We start from the raw sequence: 14,535 nt of genomic DNA, 5'->3' as shown, positions 1-14,535 counted from the left end.
AAAAAACACAGCCCCCCCCCCCCCAACAACCACCACCACCACCAAAACAAAACCACAAACTAACAAACAAAAAAATCCACTACCCCCATCACCTATTCATGTGTTAGGACAGACTGCAGTGGATCATTTCCTACTGTAGCTACCATGTATCCTCAGACAGATCTTTCCATGACATGTTTTGTTTTTTTTAAACTAGGTTTGGATTTTTATGTAGTTCAAATTAGACTACAGCATCATCATCTCCAAATGAGTTTTCAAGTAGCTAACTTGGTTGGGTAGGATTAATGAAAAGCCTGCTCAAAGCATCATGAAAGTTAACATGGGCTGCAAGCAATTATAGCATCTTCACAGTAGACATATCCTGAGGCTCTGGGCCTCTAGTGGATACGTTTGTTGTGGACAAACGGATGATTACGAAAGATCCTTGGGAAGAGCTAGAGCCACTGCCTATGCATGCACACACATTTGAAAGTCCCTTTGTCTTTCCAGAACTTTCTGACTCTTAACTTTCTCCCTTACTGGCTTGTAACTCCAAACCATCTTTAGAAGAATTCAACTCAGAATATTTACAAAAAGTAAATACTTCATAGAAAGAATCGTTTGCTTGAAAGGGACTTTTGAGATCCTCTACTCCAACCTCCTCATCATAGGCAGGATCACCTACAGCTACACTCATCTGCTTAAGGCCCTGAACATCCCCAGGGAGGAGGTATCCACAACCTCCCTGGGCAGCCTATTCCAGAGTCTCACCATGCTCATACTGAAGAACTTCTTCCTCAGATCCAGTTTAGACCTACTCTCCCTCAGATTAAAGCCACTCCCCCTTGTCCTGTTGCTAGACCCTTACTAAAATCCCTCTCCAGATTCCCTGTAGGATCCCTTCAGGTACTGTAAGGCAGCTCTAAGGTCCCCCTGCAGCCTGTCCTCACAGCAAAGGTGATCCAGCCCTTGGATCATCTTCCTGGCCCTCCTCTGGACTCACTCCAACAGCTCAGTGTTCTTCTCATAATGGAGATGGCAGAACTGGACACAGTATTCAAGGTGGGGTCTCACAAGCACTGCTTCTGCCACAGCTCCAGGGGAAGCAGTTCACATGCAGTGAACTGCACCTCTTCTTCATCTCTTTTCACATGTTGGTTGCTGTTCTGTAGTCATTTGAGGAGCATTAAGTATCAGAACACTACTTGTCAATGCATGCGACAGTGAAGCCAACTATGCCCTCCATACATTCTCCATAATTCATAAAGCAGAGACTGGATAAAACACCAACCTTAACACACACAAAAATATTAAACCAAAAATCTCTTTTCTCAAAGACTTCATCCTGTAGTTCAAAAGAGAACTTTAAAACCTGTAAGAGGCTACTTCAAATAAAACAGCCAAAGGAAAAATATCAGTTTGATGTAGTCTCAAACAAAAACATAAAAAAATTTGATGTGCACTTCTACATCAAATCACAGCTGAATTCCCCATTCTCAGGTGTCTCAGCAGCCTTGAAACATCCCAGCAGAGCACTGAAAATTAAATGTTCACAACTCCCAGAATTAAGTGAAATTAGCCAGAAACATCAGATAAGCTTTTTGTTAAAAATAATATGGATTACCTGTACAGCTTATTATTTTTGGAGAAAAACTATTGAAGACTGGATTTCGGACCCAGTGACAGAGAAAACGAAGTTGAAAAGACTTCTCTCAAAGCACGAGCAAAGAGGTAAGACAGTGAAGAGGCAGCTTAAACAGTATAGTGACCAGATCTGAAGGGAGAAGAGGAAGGCCAAGTAGAGAAGAAAAAAAAACCTGAAAAGAAGAAATGAGAATGAATTAATTGTAATCAGCCAGAAACTCCATTTCAGTTACACAATTTCAGTTTCTTAGCACCAAAATTAAATTGCTTATTTTACTTTTTCTAAAAAAAGTCAGTAGGAACATTTTACAAATGCATTCAGGCACTAAAACACACATGCCAGGTTGCAATTCTGCTACTTCTTGGGCAGTTGCTCTTCAGCTCTTAGCCTAAGCAGCCGCACAAAGTAACACAAGATCTGTTACGTCTTCTTATCCTTCAGCATGGAACCAATGAATTCACAGTTCATTACTCAAATGCCTGTTGCCATCATATCTCAAAACACAAACACAGAAACACAATGCCCGGGGGAAAAAACAAACAAACAAGTACAGGGAACCACAAAAGCAGAATATTATAAGCTAGACCTAGTAAAAGAACACCACGTCCAGTACTGGGCTCCCCAGTTCACAAAGCACAGGCAATTGCTTGAGAGGGTACAGCAAAGGGTTACAAAGATGCTTATGGGACTAGAACACCTCTCTTCCGAAGAAAGAAAGCTGAGGGACTTGGGATTTTTTAGTCTAGAGAAGACTGGGGGGGGGGGGGATCTTATCAATGCTTATAAATACTTCAAGGGCAGGTGTCAGGAGGATGGGACCAGCCTTTTTTCAGGTGTGCTTAGTGACAGGACAAGAGGTAACAGGGACAAACTTGAACACTGGAAGTTCCATCTAAATGTGAGGAGAAACTTCTCTACCATCTTCTTCAGCACTGCTCTACCACCTCCTTACTTAGAGGGTGGTAGAGTACTGGAACAGGCTGCCAGAGAGGTGTTGGAATCCTCGTCTCTGGAATCATTCAAAACCTGCCTAGACAACCATCCCATGCAACCTGTCCTGGCAGGGGGGGCTGACTCAATTTCCAGAGATGCCTTCCAAGCCCTATTAATTCTATGATATCGGACTCATGAGCCCTAATACATGCCTCAGTCTTGCAAACTCTTCCATACCCAAATGCAACCACATTTCACATCTTCCTCATTACTGCCATGTCTTTTAATGTCTTATTGGTCTGACTACATTCTACCATGTAACTTGAATTTTCTACAACTATTAGAAATGATTAATTCTGTGACTAGAACAGGAGGGTGCAGCAAGCCTTCAGCAAAGACCACTGCACTAGGTACACCTGCATGAACAGGACAAACAGAACTGGCAAGTCTAACAAAACTCTAGTGTAACAGTCCAAAGTTTAATATCAACTTCACAGCTAAGTAGTCTCTTATAAGAGACCTCAAGTGCAAGCTGATCATATCCGCTGCCTGTTTCATCTTGTCATGCACCAGACAGAAATAACATTGCTCACCATAGATGGACACTAAGGAAGAAAAACATCCTTAATTCTTTTTTGAAGCTATGAGATACCAGTTATTTTCTTCTTGAAACAGAAAGTTGGATCATTGCAACACACATTTCAAATTTCAGTACAAAGGTGTGGGAGTCTGATGTTGGCTATTACTTACTATCATAACTTCAAAAATGTTAAGCAGAGCAAATTTAACTCAAAATTTGCTATGATTGTTATCAGCCAGCTGCTTCCATTCATTGAACAAAATTTACTTTGTGGAGGTCTTAATTGTTTTAAGACTTTTTTTTTTTTAAAGCAGAAGGGGTATTTATTTTTTTTAAACAGCCAGCATGGCAATGCATCACTGCTGTGCAGGCTGAAAGAAGTAAAAGAAAAAAGGGGCAGAGGGAGGAAGTACTGTGCTCATCTTCCTTATAAATCTATTTATGATTCACCTAATCAAGCAAAAAAGTAATCTGGTGGAAACAATTTATGACAGCAGATGCTTTTACATGAGCATTTTTTCATGTGAACACAATCTACCATAATCCAATATTCACAGGGTACCATAACAGTTGTCTATCTCACATTAGATGATTACTCTTATTCACTAATTTTAAATTATTTTCTCCAGTACGACAGGCCATTTGCATCTAATCTGGGAAGCAAGCCTTCATCTCCTTAAGATCAGTGACCTGCTTAAAAGCTTCTGCTTTTCTTCTTAGGGAGGGGTTGATAGCAAGTAAATAACACACTGCCCACACTGTTCCTCTGCAAGGGTAATTTCTTTGTGATGTATTTAAACACCTGAAAGATAAGAATCACAGAACATTAGGGGTTGGAAGGGACCTCCAGATATCATGATGTCCACCCCTGCCCCTGCCAAAGCAGGATCACCTAGGGCAGGCCACACACAAATGCATCCAGAGGGGTTTTGAAAGTCTGCAGAGGAGGAGACTCCACAACCTCTCTGGGCAGCCTGTTCCAGTGTTCTGTCACCCTCATCATAAATAAGTGTCTCCTCGTGTTGAGGTGGAGCCTCCTGTGTTCCAGCTTGTACTGATTGCTCCTTGTCATATCACGAGGCACCACCAAAGAGACTTGTCACCATCATTCCTGACACCCACCCCTCAGATATTTGTAGACATTGACAATATCAGCCTTCTCTTTTCAAGGCTAAACACTCCCAGGTCTCTCACATGTTGCCTTTTAAATCAGGAAATCATCACCTGAGCTGTTCTCAGAGTAATTGTCTCTGCATCTCTTCTGTCCATATGTCTCTCTTCAGTATGAGACCAATAGCAAGACTCACCTCTGCCTGTTGAGCATCTGTGTGGTGGGAATGTCAGCAGTCATTCCAATGACTTTTTTGTATGCCCCCCAAATTGAGTTTAAACAAAAAGATGGGAATCACAGAGGGGAACACCATGTCAGTCTCTAGCTTATAAGCAAGCAGAGTATGAAGCACATTGTACATTATCTGCTAATGGCTAGAATATCCTAAAAAAAAATAAATAAAATAATAATCCCAATCTCAGCTAATTCCAGTTTTTGCTGAGAGACTGCAATAAATTTATACTCCCAAGTAATTTAATTACAAGGATAATAGTTTGGATTACTACATTCCAGGGTTTGAAACGTCAGTTTTTACTACAGTTACTGCCAAGCACTCTTGCTGGATGTTGAGCCCCTTGATAATTCCCTTCACATAATAACTGTGTTTGTATCTTGGCTCTCCCTTATCTGCCCAAGTATAATATAAGCAAATCACTGTTCTTTAGGAAAAGCACAGCAAGCCCTGGTCAGAAGTACAAACATCCAAAACTTTGTTCCTACACTTGTTAGAGGAATGAACATGGTTCAAATCACTGTTTCATAAATTCACTTGAAAGTACAATATCCACTTGCTGACCCCTTTGCTACCTAGAATTTGTTTCCTTAAAGCATTCACAAATATGATCAGAAGTGCCTTGCACCTTTCCCAGAACCAAAGCAAACTCATGATTTCACATTTTTGCATAGAATCACCATTTGTTGCAGTAGGCACACACCAGGCACAGAAGAATCAACAAGCTAACTGCCAACAAGATCAAAGGCTCAAGAAAACATTTCTTTGAAGGCTCACTCAGTGGTCACCCACACTGCACGCAAAGGGATTAATTGATCTGGCTGGTTTCTGAAATGGTAGCAATCTGGAGGCTCATATAAATAACTCCAGTAAACAAAGTATTTACTGCCAGCTGCTGGCACAAGGGATGCTGCGGATCTGTGCGCGTTTAACTGCTTGGATTGAAGAGAACCAACATAAACTCCTGTGGCCAAATTTCAAATATCCTGGAACAGTCTCTTCTGTTCATTAATTTATTGCAAAACAGGGAGAAGTCATCTATGCTTGGGTCAGCTCCTCCAGAAAAAAGAGAAAGAAAGAAATGAACATGTGATCTGAGCACAGCAGTTCTTCAGTTTTTCTGAAGTACACAATTACTGGGTTTGGGGATTTTTTTCCTCAGAACACATGAAACAGTATGCATTGGCAGTTTCTCATTTACAGAGAAAGTTAACAAAAAGCAGATGTAGCTCATCATACAGCAACTGCAATACATGCTGTAATTAATCTGCATTCCAAACAAATACAGTGTCAGCAAGAGACTTGCTTTAAGTCTCTAAATCAGATTACGTATTGATTGCCTTAGCAGCACATTACAGGAGATATTTACCTAGTTGTGATTAAGATAAGGAATAGTTAAACTGCAACAGGTAATCTACCAGCAAATTTAGAAGCTCAGCAATGAGGTAGTGCCTAAAGTGAATACTTAGAGAAGTCTTAAAACTACAGAGATTCTTTCCCTGAAAATATTTACAAGCCAAACACTATAAAGAACAAAGAGCAGAATTATTGCAGCTTCATATATCAGCCTGAGGAAAGCAGCCACTCACAAAAGACAGACTAAATACTGTTTATGTGCATGCCTTCCAAACTGCAAAATATGCAAAAATGAAATCATAGAATCACTAAGGCTGGAAAACAACTTTAAGAGTAGCAAATTATAGAAAAACTTGGCTAGAAGGCAGTGAGGTATGAGAAGTTTAGGCCGTCAGGTAGAGAAGATGTCCATTCAGAAAACCAATGGTAGGGGTGTTTCATCTGAGATGCTGAGACTCAAAACAAAATCATTTATGTTTTACCTTCCACATTCACAGTTTAAAAGATTCCCAGTGTTAGTTTCCACTACTTATTTCTCCATAGCAAAAAAACCACCAAAACAAACCCCCCCCCAACCAACCACCACCAAAAAAAACCAAACAAAACACACAAAACCCACACCACACAAACTAAACAACAAACCAAACCAACACTTAAAAGGGAAAAAAATTAAAATAAAATAATTTTGCAGCCCCTTTGCAGCTTCTCCTACAAAAGCACCATGACCCAACATTTTAAACCAGGAAGACACAAAGCAAGAGTTGTGGACAAACAACATAAGAGAGCTGAAAGTCGTCTAAATATTTGTACGATAAAATAATTTTTGCATGAAGTGTTCTTTCCTTGAGGGTGGTGGAACACTGGAGCTGGTTGCCCAGGGAGGTAGTTGCAGCCCCATCCCAGTGACATTCAAGGTCAGGCTCAACAAAGTTTTGAGCAGCCTAAGGACATCCTGTGCTTCCTGCAGGGTGTTTGGACTAGATGAATTCTGGAGGTCCCTTCCAACTCCAAATATTCTATGATTCCATGTTCAGCAGGTTTTTCCCCCCCTCAAAGTTTGCTCATTCTGAAATCTAAGATCTTTTTGAAGGGACCAAATGTATCTATAAGCAAGTTAATTCATGCTTGTAATTCTCCACGACAGTACCTACAGGCAGAAAAGCAAACATGAGCTTAGCTTCTCAATGGACTCCATTATCATAGAAATAGGAGATGAGAATACACAGGCATGTATTGTGCACATGTATAACTTAGTGTAACTCTACAAATTTATGGCTAAAAATCTTGGTGGGAACTGTTTGTCACTACAATATTTTAAGCAAGTTCCACAAAACAGCTTACATTTTATTGAAGCTCAGAATTTCCTCAGCTTACTTTCTTGGCTATTCTCCTCCAGCATTGCAAAACCCAAGCAGTTTATGTTATTTCACATTACACTGGACACAATTCTAATATGCTGGATGACAGTTGCACTCAAATTTAATCCTCCTTATTGCTGTCTTGGTTTCCTTGCTCACATTCTGTTTTGTGATTTTTGGTAGAAAGTGCCAATGCTCTCAGTTCATGGACTAGAAATGAATGTTTTGTGTTCCCAGCACTTTAAATCATACATGTGTTTTGACGCAAGACCAGACATCTGTTACATGTTTAACAAATTGAAATTGCAGTCTTCTAAACTGCATCTTTATGGAAACAGCACAACGATATTAGAGATGAGAATACAGGCATGTTCGATATTTAATCACTGTATTAGGACAGTAATGGAAGGCTGCATCAATACAGTACCATTCAACAGCTTTTATCCAGAAAATTCATCAAGTGGAAACCTCAGAATTGTGTAAAAGCTAATTTCCTGTATTAGAAGTCCATGCCAGGCACCTATAAACACTGGGCCATAATCCTCCTCTCCACTTCTCAGTACCCATTTTTTCACCTGGTCCTTCCACCACATCTTCCTTTTTCCACCTCCCGTCTGTTTTCCCATTATTCTTAATCCAACTTTGTCATTAACTCTTTACTTTCAAAAACCTCATTTAAAACTCCCACTCTAACCTTATGCTTCCTGCCATTTATTTCTTGAATCACATCTACCTCTTTCCATCTGTCTCCAGTCACTTCATCAGTCTCTCATTTCCTCTCCATGTCACTTGCTTCCCCCATTCCACTTCATTCACAACTCCCTCCCTTTCCCACAGCTTTCCTCTCAATATCATTTGCCTTTCCCCCTTGGCTAGGGTCAAGACAGGTAGTATAGATTGCCAGCAATCCTTAGTGACTAGCCTTGGTCAAGAGACATTGACAGATGTTATCTGTCTCACCATTTAAACTATACCAATTCATCAGTTCAAATTGCTACCACACAGCCAGAAGCAGAGGCTAAGAGAGTTCTTGATAAGCATCAGTTACTTTGTAACTGCTAAAAATCTATAAGTAAAAATTTAAAAAAATAAAATAAATAATCATCACAAGAACACTGTTTATACCCTGGATTTTGTGCTCTTCAGATGTTACTTGCTTTACAGGAAATGTTAGTCTTGCCATATAATCAAAGAATAAAATTACTAACACAGTTTATACAAAGTTGATTTTACACAGATGAAAAGCTTAAAATCCTAAAGCCCCCATTATAGGGATTTTCAGATATTCTCTCTTACTGCTAGTCCATAAAATTGCATGATTCAAATTACAGTTTCCAGAGGAAGTCATTAGAGACTTATTAATGATGGTTTTGTATGTTTGTACTTGGTCTTTGGCATAGACTCACTCTACATTTAGATTAGTATAAAGAATGTTTGAAACCAAAGAAGTCAAGAAAATAATCATCACTATTTCATTTATAAAATAAATAGATTTGTAGAGACAGACACTTACATTTTAATTCTAGACAGTTTGTAGGAGTTGCAGAGGTTTGAAGAGCCAGCCCTACCCACAAGTGCTGCTGTCAGCAGGAAAGCCTGGAGCATCAGGTGATGCACTGGCTGTCGTTTGGGGAATATTTGTCTTTGCAAAGCAGTTACAGAAAGACAGTATTGAGACTGGAAGGACTACAAAAAAATAGCTGTATCAGCTAAAGAACACCGTATCACTCCTTCAAAGTCTAAAAATGTAACATTCTCCCCAACAGTACTGGTACAAATATGAGATCCTCAAGCGGATTTCTGCTGTGCATAATTTCTATATACTTTTGAAAGGTGTTTTGGGGTTCTGGTCTCCTCCACTCAAGTAATTGTTGTTCCAAAACAGAACAAAAATTTGAATCATGCCTAACACTACCATTCACTGACAAGTTCTAATATGTTTAAATTAGCATCCTCAACTAAGCCTGCAATAAGCTCTTCATATCAATGTCAACTATTTGCATACAATAACGCATTAGTTTGCATCAAGAACTTCTCAGCGTCCCTTGAAACATTGTGAACCACTATGATTTGAACACATGGATGTGGGAGGGAGTTATACACAAAGAAAGGATGAAATAGAATAAAATAAACCAGGTTGGAAGAGACATTCAAGATCATCACGTCCAACCTACCAACTAATCCAACCCACCTAATCAACTAACCCATGGCACCAAGCACCCTATCAAGTCTCCTCCTGAACACCTCCAGTGATGGCGACTCCACCACCTCCCCGGGCAGCCCATTCCAATGGGCAATCACTCTCTATGACACTTGGCCTTTTTAAACATGTCCGCAACCAAAGTCAGAAAAAAGGACATGCTGAAAACCAAAACTAAAACATACTATGGGCTTCAACTGGCACTGGACACCAGGAGTTTACCTTCTCTTATGAAAAATACTACAGAGTAAGAATAACCCCTTCTCAAAGAAAATACTGGAACAGCATTACAAACAGATTAACTGCAGCCTCTCCAAGAGGCTGCCAGAAAAAGTCTGATAGACGAAAATATTTAACTGATCAATTTGAATTAACTGACTAGAATTTTCTGTATTCTGATGATGGTCACTGACAACACAGGCTAATCATGCATATTTGTAAAGCAGGATGAATCGTTTCTTCTTGTTTTTAGTGAGGTTAAATAAAAGTTGCAAAGGAATTTTGCTCCATGCACAGAAAGCTGACACAGAATTCCCAAAGCAAGAGTTCTGTTGTCATGGGCAACAGCAAGCAAAAGGTATATAAATGCCAAAATTTTTAAGAAAACCTTTAGTGGACTACTGTAAAGCCAGACCTATGACTTTATGCCTTGGGAACCAAAATGAAATAGCTTCAAGAAACATTCTACTGACAAAAGGGTGTGGGCATCAATAAACCAGTGGCCCTGAATGCCTTCTCTGCCAGTGGGTTTGACATCAGGGTATGCTGCGCTGGAGGGCTGAGCTGCCTAGCAGGTAGCTATGGAGGCAGGAGGACAGACCTTAAGCATGCAGTAACACGAGAACGATAAGACCACAACCTCCCTATCTAACAGCTGTGAAAACAGTTCTGTCTCCCCTGATTTCAGTTCCTAGTCTTTCCTGCAAAAGTATTTGAAAAATGTACCACCTTTATCCTTGCTTACAACATACAGAATGAGACTACCCCAGGAGTCCGGTGATCAAAAACTACTGTCTCCACCACTAGGATATGGACTTGTCTCGGACTGATGCATTAAAATCCCATTTCCACTTACAAACCTGGAAGCCATGTGAAGTAATTTCAAAAGTTTATCTCAAAGTACCTGTTTTGTCCTTTGTACAACCAGATGGAAAGCTCCTATGGAGGGAACAGGTGCCTGCAGAAGAGTCACCAAATTATCACCTCCACCCACTGATCAGATGGGTTATTGATGGGGGACTATTTTCCTCTCTCTGTAAAGGTGGCAATCCACATAGAACCATAGAAAAACCAAGGCTGGAAAAAACCTTTAAGATCATTGAGCACTACCATGACCACTAAACCACATCTACATGCTTCTTGAACACTTCCAGGGATGGTGGCTCTATTACTCCCCTAGGGAGCCTGTTCAAACACTTCTCCCTCATATTCAATCTCAACCTTTCCTGGCACAACTTAAACCTGTTTCCTCTTGTCTTATTTCTAGTTACTTGGGAGAAAAGATCAACACCAACCTCACTCCAACCTCCTTCCAAGTAGCTGCAGAAAGCAGTAAGATCTCCCCTTAGCCTTCTCTTGCACACTTTCAGCCTTAATCTTACCATGTAGTGATATTTCTGTTTTATCAAAAATTAAGTCCATGGCCCACAGTTCCCAGGTGAGGGGAGGAAAGATAGCCTGTCCTGAGCTGAAATCCCCAGTGAACCAGCCAGTTCTTTGTTGCAGACTGTCCCAGCAACCACAAAATATCAATCAGCCAAGCTGGAGCATGTCAAACAGAATATTTTCTTCTATATAAACAGCTGCTGTAGCTGCAAATGGAAAGCTACAGAACGACTGATACCAAGAGTAAACAAAGTATAAAAATGACATTATTTCACAAGAAATAGGAACCTCCAGCTGAATTGTACACATATTGTAATTTACTAGCTTAGGGGTCTATATACACACAACCTCTCAGGCCAAAGCTAGCCAGAGAGTAAAAATCTTAACTGGAGAGTCTCCCTGCAGTCCACAGGCATTTGAAACATTTTTAATAGCATAGCATATTGCTGAAATGCCTAATTTGCAGCCCATCACTATCTAAAGTTTCCTTTGACAGAGAGATTTTTCCAGGATAATCATTCCCACTGCAGATATACTCAGTATACCCAGCTGCATTATGTGTTGCCTCTCCTCAATTTTTAGTTTTATTATCAGCTCATAAGTTTTAGTTCTTTTCTTTCCCCTGGTATTTTAATTCATTCAATTTACTGAGAGAGCTTCATCACAAAAAATATTATCTTCTCTTTGAAACCACTAATAAAGACCTGAAGTTAATCTACATAGGAAACTGCCTCTCTAAATACCAGTCCAAAATCCCAGCCAGGCACCTCTCAACCTCTCTTTCATGGTCTTTCCTCCATGCTTTTCATCTTCAGAACTAAGTTTCTTTCAAATTTAAACGAGCCAAGTGCAGGAAGTGGTTTATTTCTTCTTTTCTGCCCTCAAAAGAAAAATCCCTGCCTCAGTTTCCTGAGGAGCTTCAGCTGTGTATCAATTTATAGCACCTCAGACAGAAAGCATGCAGAACACCACAAGTAGAGCACAGGTTTGAACAGAGACCTTGTCACTCTCACATCACTAGAAACATTAGTTCCACACGTGAATATATACATACACATGACATCCGCACTTTTCCCAGTCCAAATTAATTCCTCATTTTTCCCCTTAAGTGAAATTTTTCCATGCAAGTGGGAGAGGAAAAACAAAACAAAAAAATTAAATCCATTCATACTTCAATACTATGAAGGAAGGTACCTAAGAGATCAAATCTCACTTTACACCATAAAATGTTATTAATCCTCCACCTTTCTAAAGGGATCTTGCTCATTTACCAAGGTTGTTAGCCCGCATCTCCACCTAAATATTCCATTTCTAAATATAAAATACAGATCAATTATTTGAACTCCACTTCCTTCTTTTTTAATACATATCCACCTGAACATGTTCAAAACCATGTACAAAAGAGAAGTTAAGTATTACTGTCATTAAATCACAGCAATGACTCTTGAAGAACAGAACTAAAAGGCTCATCTCAAAACTCAACACCTGGTCACTCATAAGAAACTTTTCTACACAGGTTTCTTAAAGGAATAAAAAGAGATGATTTATCATGTTGCCAAAAAAACCCAGACTTTGGCTGTTGTACAATAAACAAACCATTCAGACTAGATGTACAATTATACAGAAGCACATATGCAGAAGATGGCAAATACAAGAGTATTGATAATAAAAGTAATGGCAGAATTTGCAAGCTACTTCAAATAGATTTATAAAGCTGAGAACTTCAATGATAAATTCTTCTCAACACAATAGACTGAAAATATTTCTGGTGTCCAGTTCTGATACAATGACTCCAAAACCAGAATTTTTTTATTCTGTGGCTTTACTACTCTAACAACAAATCCCATCCCACAAATAAGACTTAAAAAAATACCTTTTTTTGATTTTGCTCCAATCTTCAACTTTGATGGCCAAGCAATTTGTGTGTTTGTTTCTTCCATAATCTGTTAAAAACAAAGCATTTGTGAAAATCACGATTTTATTGTTCGCCTACAAAGTCAAAAGCTCATTCTTGGGAAAGATTTTGTTTACCACTTTAAAATGTGTTGAGTATCACTACATATAAATGGCACAAATCATTAGCCACTTCTCTTGAGAAATAGTTTCGTCTGTTGATAGATGGAGCTAAAACCTGATCATTCAAAAGAAATCCAAAAAGCAGTCCAAAGATGCTCAGCAATTTCCATGCAGATCAGATGACCACTACTAGCTACATCGTGCTTTAGGTCCAGATGAGATTGAATTTCAAAGCTCTAAAATTAAATATTTCTTTAGTTACCTTAAAATTACTTCTAAGGAAATCCTATTGAATTTACATCAAATGCTTTTGCATCTCTAACTCAGAATACCTGTTTGCCTTTACAGGTTGGAGTTTGTCACACCTTTCCATGAAAGGAACTTTTCATTGTAGATCTACCCAGATAAAAAAAAAAAAAGATAACTATCTTCTTGGGTTAGCAGTGGAGGAGACTTGGCAGCATTTCTCACGATGCAGTGTGCAACCTATCTGTAAATCCCCCATACGACAATAGGGAAGAACCCTGTGCACACACTTCTACCTAGAAATCCAGCCAGTCAGTTGATGTCATGCAGACTTTTCCACTTGATGCTTTTGTTCTACTAAGTAAGTCCATACAATGATGACATTTAATACTGGAACAGACCTAGAGTGCCTCATTAACACCCACTGGTAGTAAAGCAAGAGAAAATGGACAACAGCAAACACTTGGTATATATGAACTGAAAGTAGGTTCTCAGAAATGCTGAACATGCCTACAGAGCCTAAAAAACTTTTATATAGAGATCTCATCAATATGTATGATGAGATCATACCTCTCACCACACTTGAAAAATAAAAAAATCTTATCTTGAAGAGGAGCTAAAGAAATGAGAACGATCTGTGTATTAGTCCATCATGAGAAGGCTGCAGGATGGCAAGAAAACACATCTATTAAATACAATGCTAGGCTGAATCAGATAGCTCCATGCTGAACAAACCCTGATGTCAGCTTCTGTGTGTATCTACTGCTCCACACCTTTGAACAACCTGATGATCATGTACTGGAGTCACACCACCTAGTCCAAATCTTTCTTGGGGGACATAACTGGACAAAATACTCCACATGTAGCTTCTCAATAACTGAGCAGATGGGAATAACTACTTGCCTTGACCAGGGTCAATACTACTGTAGATACTGTGTCTCTATATAAACACAGGTGGGTAGATGAATACTAAGGTCAATACTAACATCAAATGCATATAAAGGCAATACACACAGAAGCGCTCAGTGCAAACTAGAAAAATCCCTCAATCTGAAGAACTGATAGAATCTTTGAATGCTGTAAACAAGAAAGAGGTAGAAAAGGAGTGAGCTTTTCAGATGGCAGCTTCTAGGGTCTGGTTCTTCCTGTATAAAGAATATTAATTCAACCTCTTCAGGAAGACTGCAAAAAATAATTGTGTTCTTTTCAGTGCTAATATGAATGAGAATTGCAATACACAGAGTAGACATCGGCAGAGGGAGGAATTCAGCAAA

At 39.4% G+C, this 14,535-nt stretch overlaps 1 protein-coding gene across 1 annotated transcript in view; it reads right to left on the bottom strand.

Moving 5' to 3' along the window:
* Positions 1 to 14,535, bottom strand: part of BICC1 (BicC family RNA binding protein 1) — a 102,580-nt gene that overhangs the window by 35,320 nt on the left and 52,725 nt on the right. Inside the window, exon 3 of the mRNA XM_054174737.1 lies at positions 12,873 to 12,942. Within this exon, the coding sequence (XP_054030712.1) occupies positions 12,873 to 12,942 (70 nt within the window). The remainder of the gene's footprint in view (positions 1 to 12,872; positions 12,943 to 14,535) is intronic.

This window comes from Dryobates pubescens, chromosome 30, assembly GCF_014839835.1.
Source record: "Dryobates pubescens isolate bDryPub1 chromosome 30, bDryPub1.pri, whole genome shotgun sequence".
Taxonomy (NCBI): Eukaryota; Metazoa; Chordata; class Aves; order Piciformes; family Picidae; genus Dryobates; species Dryobates pubescens.
This window is presented reverse-complemented; position numbering and strand designations above follow the sequence as displayed.